This window comes from Anolis sagrei, chromosome 4, assembly GCF_037176765.1.
Source record: "Anolis sagrei isolate rAnoSag1 chromosome 4, rAnoSag1.mat, whole genome shotgun sequence".
NCBI lineage: Eukaryota > Metazoa > Chordata > Lepidosauria > Squamata > Dactyloidae > Anolis > Anolis sagrei.
The window spans coordinates 185,859,301-185,874,511 of record NC_090024.1 but is presented as its reverse complement, the minus strand read 5'-3'; the positions used below and the strand labels follow the sequence as shown (position 1 = coordinate 185,874,511).

Below are 15,211 nucleotides of genomic sequence, written 5' to 3'. Positions count from 1 at the left end.
TGACCTCAGAAGTAAAAGATGCCACATGTGTTTAAAAAACTGGCTATCCCCTTCTTAAAGCTGAGCAGGAGCAGCTATATTTTGTAATGTGCCCTTCTGCTGTTTCAGTCTTAAGTGTTTACCTGAGCTTTGCAAAACCTCTTCATTTGTGCATCTCGGGCTCGTCGTATCAAAGTCTTTTTCCATGTTGGATATTGTCCCTCTTCAGTCAAGTTACCAAACTGCAGCAACAATAAGAAGACAATAACAATATCTACTTTAAAAATATATATCTACAAAAGGAACAATGTTATAATGCATGCACACATACAGAATAATACATACAAACATATAAATGTATCAAAAACACCCCAAAAATGAATTACATTAACAAGAAGTCAACAAACTATAAAAGAGGAAGGGGAGAAGGAGGGAGAGGGAAAGGGAAGGGACTCCCCCCCCCCCCAGATATTGGTAATATATTTGCTCTTGCTCAACTTCTTCTAATGAGCATATTGTTATCATTCTAATAAGCATATTGTTATCATTTCTTGCATACTCAGGTAACATAGGCTTATTTCAACTTATAATAACATATACTAATCTTCAAAGGCAATTGCTGATGACCTACCCTAAAGGTCTCTTAAGATGCAACAATAAAAAGCAACAATATTTTTAAATGAATGCTAACTTTTTAAAATGGAGCAAACTTTGGGGCTGTTCAGGCTATAGCCTCACTACTTGCACACAGCTATAAAGAGCATTCACCCTTCTCCCAATCCCTCTAGAGTAGATATCCAGTGGGAAAACAATGAGGCTTGTATGAGTAAAGACTGACTCCTGGGGGCTAGACTATCCTGCAGCTGTAAGAACCTTAAGGGACTGACTGACTCAACCTCCAATTTGTAAAGCAGACAGGGTGTTCCTTGTATTTACAGTGGAGATTGCTTTCTATAAGACTTTGCCAGAGTCTTGTTAGTCATCCTTTAGTACACACATGCTTTTTGTTCCTGTGGGTCCACAGCCCAACTGCAGCCTGCCCTCTTTCTGCCTTATTTTCAGCCCCTCTGGAAGAATATCAATACCCCCCATTTGTGTTATGCCAGATCCTTCTGGGAAATCAACAGACAAACAAAAGTGTGGGAATGGGGAGGGCAAACTCCAGCACTGCTGCTATCCACTAAGATCCACTAAGATGCCAGAAGGGATGGGTATCAGCTTTCATTTGTGTGTGTGTGTGTGTGTGTGTGTGTGTCAGAAGCGACTTCAGAAACGGCAAGTCGCTTCTGGTGTGAGAGAATTGGCCATCTGAGAGGACGTTGCCCAGGGGACGCCCGGATGTTTTTTTGATGTTTTACCATCCTTGTGGGAGGCTTCTCTCATGTTCCCGCATGGGGAGCTGGAGCTGACAGAGGGAGCTCATCCAGCTAGCCACACCACATCATTTCTTGCCTTGTGAGATGGTGGCCCCATTGGGGAGATGGTGTCGGGGTATAAATAAATAAATAATAATAATATTATTAATAATTATTAAGGGGTTCAAAATTGCCTGTACTAATGCTAAGAAGGAAGGAGGGAGGGAGGGAGGGAGGGAGGGAGGGAGGGAGGGAGGGAGGGAGGGAGGGAGGGAAGGAAGGAAGGAAGGAAGGAAGGAAGGAAGGAAGGAAGGAAGATTTGTTAAAAATGATGGCCAGAATCCTATTGGGGAGTGACAAATGCATAAACATAGTAGTTATGGTGCTAAGAAGTGGCTCTCCATCTCCCCAGTTCCCACTTACCAGGCAGCAGGTGCACTGGTCAATTAGGGGTGTATTCCGGTTGATCAGGAAGTTACTTGATAACCGTATTCCCTCCTATAAGTGATCTCTGATCACTAGTGTGACAGGCAGAAGCAAGATCCCCTTATGCAACAAAGGGGCTGGCTCAGGCTGTCAATTATTAACAGTGGATTTTTTATTTTATAAATTAGAAGTATCTGTTGATGCAGTGATCACAAGGCTCTTTTAGACTTGAGAGTGATTATAAGATTTCTGCTCTAGCAAAATTCAAATTTAGACTCACAATCTCTGCTCCAAGATCATGGCTCCCTGGTTCATATTCTTCCTCCTCCTCTTCCTCCTCTTCTTCACTTTCACTGCCAATCTCCAGAGAGTCTGTGAAAGAACAACATTTATGGTAACACACAGCTTTTAGAAGAGAATTAATTCACCTTCACATTGACCTCAACTTAGATGGCACTGTAGGGCCTCCCTAGGTTTGTGGGCAGAGTGGCAACATGTTTTACAGCTGTACATCCAAGTGGAGCCCTGAGGGCATTCATTCCGTGTCTATGGTACTTATCAGCCTCAGAGGAAAGTGCTACAACATTTGAAGCATGGATGTTTCTTTACTGGTCTGAAATCCAGCAGAATTGCTTCACAGAAATACTATAATTCATGTGAGACATCCACGAAGCATATCACAGTATGCCAGCCATAAAGGTCATGTGGTTCTTTGTGGGATGGGATAAGAAACTGTGGGTCACAGACTCAATATGGACTGCAGGTGTTCCTCGTCCATCCTGCAAACTTCTTCTGCAAGTACCCCCAGTTATTGATGTCAGATATGAGACAATGAGTTTTTGAAAGTCAAACAATGTGTTGCATAGACTGAGGCCGCAGAATGCAGTCTGAGTAGAAGTTATATGGCACCAATATGATGACTGCGGGGCAACGTAATTCCACTGGCATAGATGGCAGTGACTATGTAGCAATAGTGCAGTGGGAGGGGTAAAATGCAATGGAGATTGACTGGCTTAGGAAGCAATGTCTGTCAAGAGAGCAAGCTTAACCTATTTGATCTTAAGCTGCTCAGTAGCTGGCAGGGCAGCTTCCTATGGCAACGAAGATAGTTTCCTCTCCGTCCCCCTGCCAATGTGCGCAACTCCAAAAGCCAGAGCATTAAGCTGGCAAAAGTCAGCAAAAGGATTCTGGCTTGTGTGTAATGGCCAAATTACATGTCAGGGTATTTGTGTGGCATGTCACTAAGTCTCATATTTTAATTACAAAAGCACTAATGTAGGTTGGCGATTATTCTGAAGTTCTTGTGTGTGGGCTTGGAGGCTTAAGGATCTTTTCCATAAAGCTGCAAGATGTGCGTTTGGAGGGTGGGGAGGTTGCGGGTAGCAGTGATTGTTTTGGTTGGAATGCAAGTGAGGATTAACAAAGAGAGAGAGAGAGAGACATAAACCAACCTCTTCTGGCAAGTACTGCATTATAAGTAATGCTCCCCCTCAAGGCTCTGATACATTTATCGAAAAATGAACTTGAAACTCCATGCTGTGTAATAAGCATAACACTATGGCCCTTAATAAAAAAAATGATTAAGGAAGAAAATGGTGCCAAATGGAAGATGGGAATATTTATTGTTACTATGTGCCTTGGGTTTGAAGTTATAGAAACCTTATCACAAGGTTTGCTTGGCAAGATTTATTTAGTGGGGATTTGCCATTGCCTTCTTCTGAGAATGAGGTACTGGGACTTGACCAAGGGAACCCATTGGGTTTCCATAGCTGAATGCGGAATTCAAATTTGGGATTCTCAGACTCCTAGTCAAGCACAATGCAAGGTCCTGGAAATTTTAGCAGCTGTCAGAGGGCAGAAAAGGAACTGATAAGCTACCTGAATTGGTCTGGTCTGAATAGATAAATTGGAGATTGCTCCAGTACCACCACTTGTCACTTTAGAGGAGATAGAACATTAATCAGAGGGAAAGGTCAGAATGAGCAGCTTCTCTTTATGTACCATGCAAGTTTGCTTTATAAGGAGGAGCTCTCAACATTTCTATTTAAACAGCAATAGATGAAGCGTAAATATTTACCATCACAAACTCTCATTCCCTGTCTGAATGTAGGATACAATCCCACGAGAAAAAGTGAAAGCACAAAAAACAATCAGGAACACCTAATCACCTCTCAACAAAAGAATTTCCCAGGCAGTAACAAGCCATACCTAAATAATGTCGGGCCATCAAATGCTAATCAAGGTGGCCAATTGAAACATTCACACCTAGCTCCAACAGACAAGAGTTCTTTATCCTACCCTGGACCTTCCACAGATATATAAATACAATTTTCCTAGTTTCCAACAAACTCACAACCTCTGAGGATGCTTGTCACAGATGCAGGTGAAACGTCAGAAGAGAATGCTTCTAGAACATACAGCCTGAAAAACCTACAACAACCCTGTGATTCTGACCATGAAAGCCTTCGATAATACACTTACCTTTACTTTGGTTGTATGGAATACACAAGTTCCATTTTATCCTGCATGAGCCAACCAGGCTCTTGCATGAATGGATTAAACAAAATTCTCTTTGGGTTGTTGTGATGAATTCCCTACCTGTTAGGCTAGGAAAAGCCCAGAAAAGTAGGCCCAGGAAGTTCAGCAGCCATTTTAGAAGAGTGCCTAGGGGCATCCATCTTAGAATCTCATTTCCTGGAGGGGGCGTGCTTAGGAGCAGCTTGGAGGGAAATGAGGGGAGTTTGTAATTGGCTGAGATAGAGTGGGCAGAGCTTAACTCAAGAAAGGAAAAAAATTGACTTTAAGGGGGCGTTTTAAAACCTGACAGCTTAGTTAGGGTTGGTGTGTCAAAGAAGAATCAGCAAGGGAGTGTGTGAAGAAGAGTTAGTGAAGCCAGAAGTTGGTCGGTTAGTCAGCAAAGTTAGTTAGTGAGAAGTGTTATAGCTATTGGGAAGGATAGCTGGTGGAGTGGGAAGACAGATCCAGAGGGAAAGGACTGTCTGTGTGGAGTTTAGAAATACTAGGCAGAGAGGAATCCTGTCAGTAGTTTCTGGAGGGAGAGGAGTGTTATGTGCAACTAAATTGTGAACTGTTTAAAGAAACCATACGCTTTTATTCAACATTGAAACCGCTAAGCTTAAAGCCTGTATTGTTCAAGTTCTCTCAAATAAAAAACATTGTTATTTGTTCACATCATCTGTCTCACTTGTGCCTCTGTGTGAGAAGTTCCAAAGCAAATTATTACAGAAATCAAAGTTAAATGGTGGCAGCGTGTATTTTAAAAGGAATCTCTTACAAAGCCTGAGTGCAAATCCAGCACATCCTAGCCTAATTAAACCTCAAGACAAGCCAAGGGCTTAACATTTCCTTCAAGTGTGGTGGTAGCCAGTGTTCTTTTAAAAGGTTATCAGCCAGAAGATCATTCCAGCTTATTACAGCTTTTGTTTTTAATTAAATAGGCCACATTCCATTACAAGTGGTGGTACAGATATTGGGATTTGTTCACAAATAGGTCTCTAACTTTTACAGTTGTCCCTTAGGGGGGTCACTCAATAATTATGCTTCTATTCACACAGAATAGTGTGTTTATTGCTTGAATTGAACAACCATGCTCTCCTCTCCATCCCTTGTCCTATAAGATTACATGAAACTAATGTGTAACATGAGGAACTCAAGCACACAAAGAGACTGACATTAGAATGGAACTAAATAATAATTAATGATAATAAATTACACATAATTTTACCTGCTGAGTCTTTGCTGATGCTGGATTCTTCCAGACTTGAATCTGGAAAATTAAATGAGCCTAAAATTGGACTCAATCTGGATAGTTCATGTTTTTCCAGGGTTGATAGACAGATTTTTCTCCTTTGTGCATTTCCACATTCCCCTTGTTCTAGTACTGGGCTTGGAGGAATCAGAGTCTTTCGAGAGACAGCAGGATGTATACTGGCTCCTTGCATGCCTGTAACCAAGTCCCTATGTGCCTCTTCCTGCAACCGGTGGTCAATCCAACTTCTTAAGTCAAGTTCTTCAGCATAGGCCCTATCCACATCTGTACCTTGGTGCCCAACCTGTGAAGCTAAATTGGCCCCAGAGTCCTGCAACTTCTCTGCAAGGGAGAGCTGCTGGTGCAAGGCCAACTGAGATGGCTTTATCGTGGCAACACTTCCATTTTTTCTGGATGAAGACAAGTCTGATCCTTCACCAGCTAATTTCTGAGATTCTTCAAGCTGACCTGCTAGCAGTTGATCTGTAAAGGATGATGGGCTTTGCTGTCTTGAATCTATTTCCATTCTATCTTCCTTAGCAGCCAAGTCCAGAATGCCTTTGGCTGAAGAATTGCAGATCTGGGAAGATTCCTAGAAAAAGCACACACAAGAACAATTGCACTGTGAAAATGGCAAGATATACTACAAATAAAGAATTCTGAACAAGAACACAAAGACAATTAGCACTTCAGCACCATCTTACTAGTTTAATTCTGAAAAGGTACCAAATTTTGCTTACTTTATATTCTGCTTCAGAAGAAATTCTGCTACTGGGTGCAGCCGCGTCTGTGGAGCCTGCAATGTGGAGGCTGCAATAGAAATTCCCTAAGAATGAAACAAGATGGCTGTAATCAGGTGAAAGAAGTTGCTTGCATTGCTCAGGGCCCTTCCACACAGCCCTATATCCCAGAATATCAAGGCAGAGAATCCCACATTATCTGGGTGTGGACTCAGGTAATCCAGTTCAAAGCAGATGTTGTGGGATTTTCTGCTTTGATATTCTGGGATATAGGGCTGTGTGGAAGGGCCCTCAGTCTCAGCAAATGATACATAACTAAAGAATGTATAAAATGTCATTTAAGAAATATTTACTTTTGGAATAATGTGTACTGAAATAAGTCCTGTATGGCAAAAGTTTGTTAATTGTTGGGATGTATCAAATAAAATTTATAAATTAAAAAAAAGCAAATGAGCACAACTGCTAGGACTGATTCAGTCTACTTAAAGCTCAGCTCTGTGTTTCCCAGCCCTTTCTGGAGATGTGAGCGATTGAACCTGGGACCTTCCACTCCACTCACCATCATCTTCATTCAAGGCAAAGTCCCCCAGCCGCAGAGTTGTCTTACACTGGTGACATTTGAAACAGCTTCGGTGGAAGAAGCGCCCTTCAGCACTGACCCGTTCTACAATGTAGACGTGCTCGCCACAGATATAACAGGCATCGCTGCTCCTCACAGGAGAGACAGGAGGGCTCTGTCAAAAGATCAATGGTTTTTTTTTCTCCTTAGAGCCGTTTGCCCCAAGCAGTCTTATATTTCCAGAAAGGAGTCACAGTCCAAATCCCAGATCAAAATAACTAACTCAGATCTGTGATGTTCTAACTAAGGCCAGATCCAGACAGGCCTTTATCCCAGGAGAATCCGCATTTAAAAAATGCGGATTTTCCTGGGGGCCTGTCCACACCCACCCTACAAAGAACGCACTTTCTAGGGTGGGTATCCAGACGTTCTCTCGGGACTAGCTCAAGTAAATGTCTGGAGCCCCTACCATCCCCTCCCCCAAGCCCCTTACAAAAGTAATAAAAACATATCCACCCCCATGACAAGCCTTAGCCGGCTCTCCCAGTGCACAGAAATGATGCACCAGGAGAGCAGGAGGGGGTGATTTACCTCCCCCACCCCGCCACTCTCCTGGCATGTCATTTCTACGCACTAGGACAGCCGCCCGAGGAATAATGTCTGGACTGCAGAACTGGATTGCGGATTAGTGTCTGGACTGCAGAAACAGAAATAGTGGGTTTATCCCACGCCTTCCAAGAAGGCACGCAAATAAACCCACTATCTAATTAATTCACTACAAACCAGGGTTTTCTTGGTTTGTAGCAATTAATTCTGGACTGTCCAGAATTAATTTTGTCTGGACAAGCCCCTCCTTTATTGCGGTGGAGACTGCAATAAAGGTCCTGTCTGGACGGTGCCTTTGTCAGAGGCTCAACAAAAATAGGAATTTTGGCCACGTATGGGGTACAATTAGGAATAAAGGCCCTGGAAATGCATATGGGTTGAATGAGAGGATATATTTTTAGTAGGCAGCAAAATGGATGGCATGGATGCAGGTCACACCTTGAAGAACAGACCTCCTACTTCTCTGTTCATTCATTCTTGTTCTGCTATCTGGGGAAGACCATTTACATATATTTTTTCAGCAAATCTACTGGATGAAGGAACAGCCCATATAATGGGATTGGATAGCTGCATAGCTGAGCATTAAGGTGCCCCATACTTTGTAATGTTTAAGCCCTATTTTTCTACTGGGGGATTTTCGGAGAATGTTTTCCTTTGACCCAAATACATCCCACACAATCACTTTCCAGGGGAATGTCTTTATAAATGTTTTGAGTTGGTCTAGCTAGTCTTTTGCTGCCTAAGGAAAATAGACTAAGATAAGGAGTGAAGTTGTGCAGATTGGTCTAAGAGACAAACCCCTTTTCAGTGATGCCCAGGGAAAATCAGCCAGGCTCCCTTTTTTCCTCCATTTTAGATAATTATTTCAAAAATCTAAATTCCCATTAGTTTATAAATTTCTGTAAACTAATAGTTTACAGTTTGTAATCTGTAAACTCACCCCAGGCTCTTGCTTTTTCTTCTTGGTTTGTTCATCCCACGTGGAATTCTCCTCCTATAGACAATATTAAGTCTTTTTAGTACAGCAATCACCACTGAAGACCCAAGGTCCTGAGGTCTCAAAACAAATTTAAGGATATCCCATGGGGACATCCAATGGGGATGGAAGTTAGGATAAGTTGGGAGGAAATTCCATCAGGTACCAAAGGGCCATAATCCAATATGGATGATTTTTTTAAAGGCACTGTTGGAAACATCTAGCAATGGATTTAGCACTGGCTGTTGGACAAACAGACTCACCAGATTCCTTTTACGTGAGAGAGAGAGACTCTTCTGCAGCTTGCTAAGAAATAGGATAGCTCCCTTCGTACCTCGGGGTGTTAGGAGCTTAGCTGTTTTCTCCTCAGGTTCTGCAAGAAAGTACACAGTGTTTCCTCTTTCTGGGCTTAACTTTTTATCACTTTACTCATATAAACATGCAAATGGATGATGCTTAACAAAAATCCACCCATTCCGACCAAAGTGGCTATGCACAACGGAAAAAGTCTTCAAAAGAATGGAGATAGCGGGCCTGTTTCACTATATCTTTACAGAGGAACTTTGTTTTGGACTACGGCTTTCCTACTCTCCCAACCAGAATGGATGGCAAATTCTGGGAGCTACATTTCAAAATCTTAACACATCCAAGCATTGATTTGTGGTCCTAGAACCCACTGTTGTTGGTTCTTGCTCGCCTCAAATTGATTGTTATGGAATGATTCACCCTCATGTTAAATAGCAAAAGCCATTTAAATTATTCACTCTACAGGATGAAGTCAGCACCTACTGAGGGAACTGAGGGTACACTGAATTACTTTTGTGTGCTTTGGGGACCCAACGTACTTTTGAAAGGAAGATGGACTTCTAACTGCTAAATGTATACTTCCCCCGACATAACTGATTGCAGTATCCATTAATTACTGAATAAAGCCTTTATCTACTGATTTGTCTTAGCTTCATAATCCTCAAACCTGTTTTGATGTGATTCACATTCAATTCACAATAGCAAAAAAAAATTGTTTTGAAATAGAGTAACATCAAGGAAGACAACATGATCCAGCTATGGTAACTATCAACAGTTACAATTACTGTGATCCGCCTCCAGGATCAGAGGTAGCATACATCTAATGCTTAACTGTTGGTCAATTACAGAAGGCCACAGTGAACAACAAGAGACAGGATTAGATAGGCCTTTGGTTGGGCCAAGAGGACACCTCTTTTCTCCATGTCCCTCAACGCTTTTTTCTTCAGTAAGGACTATAAGTCTCTTGGACCATGGAGGGATCTATCATACTGGCTACAAAAACTATTGGTGCCATGTTTAAGTCTTAACTGGTCAAACCTTGAACTGAATATCTTGAGAGTCTCTACCTGAAGAGTTCTTGAAGGCATCATAAAACTGGCTCAGGTAGGTGATCAAGCCAAGCTGCTCAGGCTCCGACATTGAAGCCATTTCAGTACTGGAGAGGACTGGAGGGATCCCTAGCTCCTGCTCAGCCACATCCAATGCCAGTTGGTTGTTCCCAATGGGGTCGTTTTGGTCCAGCAAGGTGAAGTCTCTAGAAAGGAAAGTTACACATTAGACTGACTGACAGAGATGTCAGTGGGATTTCTTTGCAATATTTATGAATGTGTATGCCCTTGTGACTGTTTTGGATTCAAGATGTCTAGAGAGTCCCTAGTTTGGGAGCTACAAAAGGATCATAAAAATCCCTCAATCTGCTGTTACCAGGAAGCAGCCACTACAATCAATTGGGATCTGTTCCCTTGTTGCTCAGGAAGCAGCAAGGAAGCCTTCCAAAACTACCTTTCTCTGTGCTGGCATAACTATCTGTGCATTGTTATATATACATGTATTATTTAACCACAGGGGAAAAAATCAGAGGGTGATCTGCATGGCAGGTGCTTTTCAAAAGCAACCCCAGGCACATGACAGATGATTTGTGGGAACTGTCTGCCAGTTTTGGGCATCCGCAGGCAATTACGGCACCATTTCTAGTAAATGGATCCCTGCCAGCTCTCTACCCTTGAAAGGACTTGGCTCATATTCTATTTTACTTGATGAGGAGGAAATAGGAAATTATTATGCCCCATTTGGTCACCAACCATGAGTAAATTAAATGCTGTGACCTTTCTATCAAGATCTGACAGCCAAGAGAGCAAAGCAACTATTCTGCATTTGTGGAGTTTCTGGCCCCAGGGATTGAAAGGAGAAGGCACTGAAGAAATAGAAACAAGAGAAGAGGTTGCACATTTGAAGTTCATGTTCACACTTCAGTTTTGCAAGAGGCCTTTCATTCTTTACAACTAGTAAGACATACGTGACTGAGCCAAGAGACCTGAGCCATGGTAGCATAATGTTACTTTGAATACTAGTTCTGAAGTAATGTCAGTGTATAAAGTTACCAACATGCCCATGATAGTTAGATGAAAGCAAACCATGGACAAAGTTTCTCACATTTGGCCCAATTTGTCCCTGACATTTGAGGATGTATTTTACATGGGCCAAAGGTAGGCTTGCCTCTCTGCTGCAAGAAGTTCACATGATACATATCTGGAGTCACAGCAGAACTGCTGCATTTAGCCATTAATCCAGCTCAAGTGAAAATGGAGTGATCCCATAGTTTGGAAGGTGTGTCCACACATCCAATATACTCACCATTGTGTTGCTGGCCACAAGCAGCTCCCTGGTAAAGCTTTGTTAGTTATGTCAGTTCTTGTAAGGTTACAATAGGGCACCCAGCCATATGGCCAAGAAACATGACATTGCCAGCAAGCCTTTGCCAGGAAGCTGCTTTTGGCTAGCAACACAGCAGCAGTGGCCCTAATGCGCTCTTGGTCCAGATGGCTGTCTGGACACCAAAAGGGCTCTGGAGAGGCTCCAGTGCAGTTTCCATTGGATTAATTGAATGAGTGAAAACATGGCTTGAAGCAAATGGAATCTACTTTCTCAAGCTCCAGAAAGGCTAAGGTGGACATTCATCACTATGGACACATTTCTGAACTTTTTCTTTTCTTTTCCTTCCTTCCTTCCTTCCTTCCTTCCTTCCTTCCTTCCTTCCTTCCTTCCTTCCTTTCTTTCTTTTTGGTGTCAGGAGCAACTTGAGAAACCACAAGGACATTGCCCAGGGGACACCTGGATGTTTTGATGTTTTACCATCCTTGTGGGGGGGGCTTCTCTCATGTCCCCACATGGAGAGCTGGAGCTGACAGAGGGAGCTCAACCCACTCTCCCTGGATTCGAACCATTGACCTGTCAGTCAGCAGTCCTGCTGGCACAGGGGTTTAACCCACTGTGTCACTGGGGGCTCTTTTCTGAAGTGGAAACTATTTACAGTAGAAAAAGATCCACTCTGGTTGCGTTTTCTCAACAATGCTGGTCAGTACAGAGTCTCTCAAATTTCAAGCAAATCAAGAGGTCAGTCATAAAAACCTGTTAGCCTACTAGGTCTGTGGCTCAGGCTCAGAGCCTCATGAACTGATGCATATTCATCACTAAATGTGTTTCAAACAGCCATCTGTATCTGTGCATGACCTGCTGTAGGCCAAATGCCAGTGACAAAATCTGTATTTCACTGCAAACCCCTATTTGTGAACTTCAGGTGGTGTGCAGGCCTGTATTTACTAGTTCATACTTTAGCCCTCTAGAATGCAGACAATTTTCCGAAGGAGGTTTGAATCCTTTGGCTTGTCAAGACACATAGTGTGTGTGTATATATATAAATTAGTCACCATTCAGAAAATGCACACAGCAGGAAAACAAGTTGAATTGCTCAGCAAATTTTAAATGTATTTCCTACAAAAGCCCAGCTAAATTATTAACTCGGAAAAGCCATTAAATGTAATTAATACCCGAAAAAGTAATGCTGAGATGAAGCAATCGGAATTCAGTACTATGTACTTAATGGTGCAAAGAAGATATGCTGAGATGCAACAGGGTTAGTGATTAATTGAAATCAAAAGAAAAGGTTAAGTTTGGAATTAACCCATAATACCCCCTAGCTGTGGGAAATTGGTTGACATGATCCAGAAAAGTGATATTTCAAAGTACTCACTCAAATATGTATGATATCACATAAGAAGGTGTCAAAACCAAAACGACCAAAACACCCAACTGATGTGACTTGTTTGTGCTTCAGGCAGGAACTGGAATAGTACACAGCTCTCTCCCACAATTTCACAGAGTTTCAAATGGATATCACATTTCTTATTGCTAGCAAGGATTCCTTCTCTTCAATTTCCCTTAAATATGGGGGACTTACAGAAGGTCTGGTCGGAAATGGTGTATGAGTGCGCACAGGGCCAGTCCGTTTTTCCAGGAGTGTGTGAAGTCCTCTACCTTGATTCTGGGGTATTTTGCAGTGCTCACTTGACACCAGCTAAGGAGCTCTTCGTAGGCTCTGTTGGTGTCTAGAAGTAGGAAGAAGGTTCATGGAGAAAGGAGAAAATGAGACGAGAGCAAAGAACATGGCCTGACACAGAAACTGCCAAAACAACATTTACATCACAGCCCCAGGACATTTTCAACTACAGCTAGCCCCCCAAATTCATTAGAGATTCCTGAATATGACATTTTAATCGATTCCACCAAGAATAAGACCTGCAAAAGCCAAACCTGCAAATGTGAAGGGTCAACTATACAGGAGATAGATGATATAATTTGAATTTATCTTCCATCTCTTTTTTTTGCATTGTTGTTGTTTGCTTGACCTGTTTGGTATATCAAGCCAGGACAGAGTGATTGGGCCAAGGTTACCCAGTCACTTTTATGGGCCACTGAGAACTAGAAAACAGATCTTACTAGTTTCAGTACAGCTTGCTAACCCAGAGATGGAAAGAATGCAGCCCTCCAGATGGTACAATTCCCAGCATTCCTAACTGCTGGCCAGAGGGCAACTCAACAACATCTGGGCAGATACACAGTTCCATCTCCTGTGACATACTAGTTCTTAATTTCTGCTTTATATTCTAAGGATTTTGGCATACTAAGATGGTAGTACAAACTTTTGCAGGGTAGCTCTACTCCATGCATCTGATTGAGCTGATTTTTTTCACACCTTGATCCAAAGGATCTGTTGTTCAGGTGTAAAGCAGGGACCCAGTGAAACAGTAGCAGAGAGGTTGGCAATTGGGATATACAGGGTAAATGGACCAGCAGGTGGACACTGCAGGGAAGACTTCAGCTAAACATGAGAATCTTTTCAATGAACAGCCTGTTAGACATTAGACAGACTGCCTCAGGAAAAGAGGACTTCTCCATGGAGGCTGGACTTCCATCTGCACCATGCATTAGATAGGGGATTGGACTGGATAGCTGAAAGATTACTTTCAACTCTCAGTTTTATAGTCTGCATCCACTGAAGGGCTTACATGGTGACAGAGAAATCAAGAAGCCATTGCACCCAAGAGAGGATGAACATACAGTAGGAGGCCTGCTTTCAAATAGATAAATGCAGGGAGGACATTGTGCAGCCTTGCCTTTATAAACTATCTCCAAACTGGCACGACTTCTTCTCTTCTTCTGATCTGTTTCAATTTCTCCTGTCACATACAGGTTTCGAACCTGAAAAAAATGCACCCAGTTACTTGGTACTGCCTTTCACAATTTAGATGCAAAATAAAACAAAAGAAGATCCCACAACTTCTCTGAGGATGAATTGATATGACCCTCATTTTCTTGGCTTGGAAAATACACCACACTCTATTTGCTAGATGGGAGCAGAACGAGAATGTCTTGCAGAACAGATTGTTCTACAGGCCTTGTCCCCTATGCCTTAAGCATTCCTGTTATTTGCTGGAATGTGGCTCATGGTAGTGCAGTACCCATGGCATGCCAATGCTTTAAAAGTTGCAAAACAGACAGCCAAGGCTACAAAGCAAAGAGGGAAATCGGACAGTGGGCAGAGATTCAGATATGCTCTTGCCTTTGCTTCTCCCTTCTCCCTCCCCTAAAGTAGGTCTCTTGAATACCTGAGAAGCCTTGATAGCTTGAAGATTGATATTCGGGTACCGAGTGATAGGGTCAATGCTATACTGATTGATATTCTTATTGGTGTTGTCCGGTGAAGTCTGCGACAGCCGCTGATATAAACTCTCTCTGTGTGGAGATTAAACATGAATATTCTCTTCTTAATCCCTCAGCAGTGCTCAAGATTCACTTTCAGCCAGCCATCATAATTTTGCTGCCTGCAGGGAAGATATCAGGATAACTCCCACCCCCCGCCTCCCCAGTTCTCCTCTTTGACCAAAGTTCCTCTTCTCCCATCCTGCTTGGTTTTGTGCAGTGAAGCTTGGGAGCAAACATTCAGATATCTTACTACCTCTGAGGACCTCACTATTTCTGAGGATGCCTGCCACAGATGCAGGCGAAACATCAGGAGAGAATACTTCTAGAACATGGCTATGCAGACCGAAAAACATACATCAACCCAGTGATTCCAGCCATGAAAACCTTCGACAACACATTAAAGACTTAAAAATTTTACAAGCATAGTCCTTCTTGCAACTTCATGAGACCAGCTTGAGTCCCTCCTTTCTATCTTTGAGCCTCTTGGCCATTGCTACATACTGCTGAGAACTTCTGAAGACTACGAGTTTGGAAGTGTCACAAAGCAAAGGACCATTCAACTATTTCCCTCCTTTCTGTTTATTTACCAATTCTGATCAACCCACCTCTAGTTTTTCACTTTGTGGTGAGCTTGCAGACAACATTGCTCATCATAAGGCTGTCATTCTTTCTACAACTAACAAATAGCATAAGATTCCTACTCATCCAACTGCAATAAAAATCCAATGCTGA

The 15,211-nt window shown here is 42.4% G+C and overlaps 1 protein-coding gene across 1 annotated transcript in view; it reads right to left on the bottom strand.

The window, feature by feature from the left end:
• The window catches only part of MICAL1 (microtubule associated monooxygenase, calponin and LIM domain containing 1), a 64,708-nt gene that overhangs the window by 13,853 nt on the left and 35,644 nt on the right, over positions 1-15,211 (bottom strand). Inside the window, exons 10-20 of the mRNA XM_060773203.2 lie at positions 14,383-14,509; positions 13,891-13,975; positions 12,675-12,822; positions 9,784-9,971; positions 8,674-8,783; positions 8,375-8,428; positions 6,829-7,003; positions 6,270-6,355; positions 5,506-6,121; positions 2,041-2,132; positions 123-221 (exon numbers count right to left, since the gene is read on the bottom strand). Of these exons, the coding sequence (XP_060629186.2) occupies positions 123-221; positions 2,041-2,132; positions 5,506-6,121; positions 6,270-6,355; positions 6,829-7,003; positions 8,375-8,428; positions 8,674-8,783; positions 9,784-9,971; positions 12,675-12,822; positions 13,891-13,975; positions 14,383-14,509 (1,780 nt within the window). The remainder of the gene's footprint in view (positions 1-122; positions 222-2,040; positions 2,133-5,505; positions 6,122-6,269; positions 6,356-6,828; positions 7,004-8,374; positions 8,429-8,673; positions 8,784-9,783; positions 9,972-12,674; positions 12,823-13,890; positions 13,976-14,382; positions 14,510-15,211) is intronic.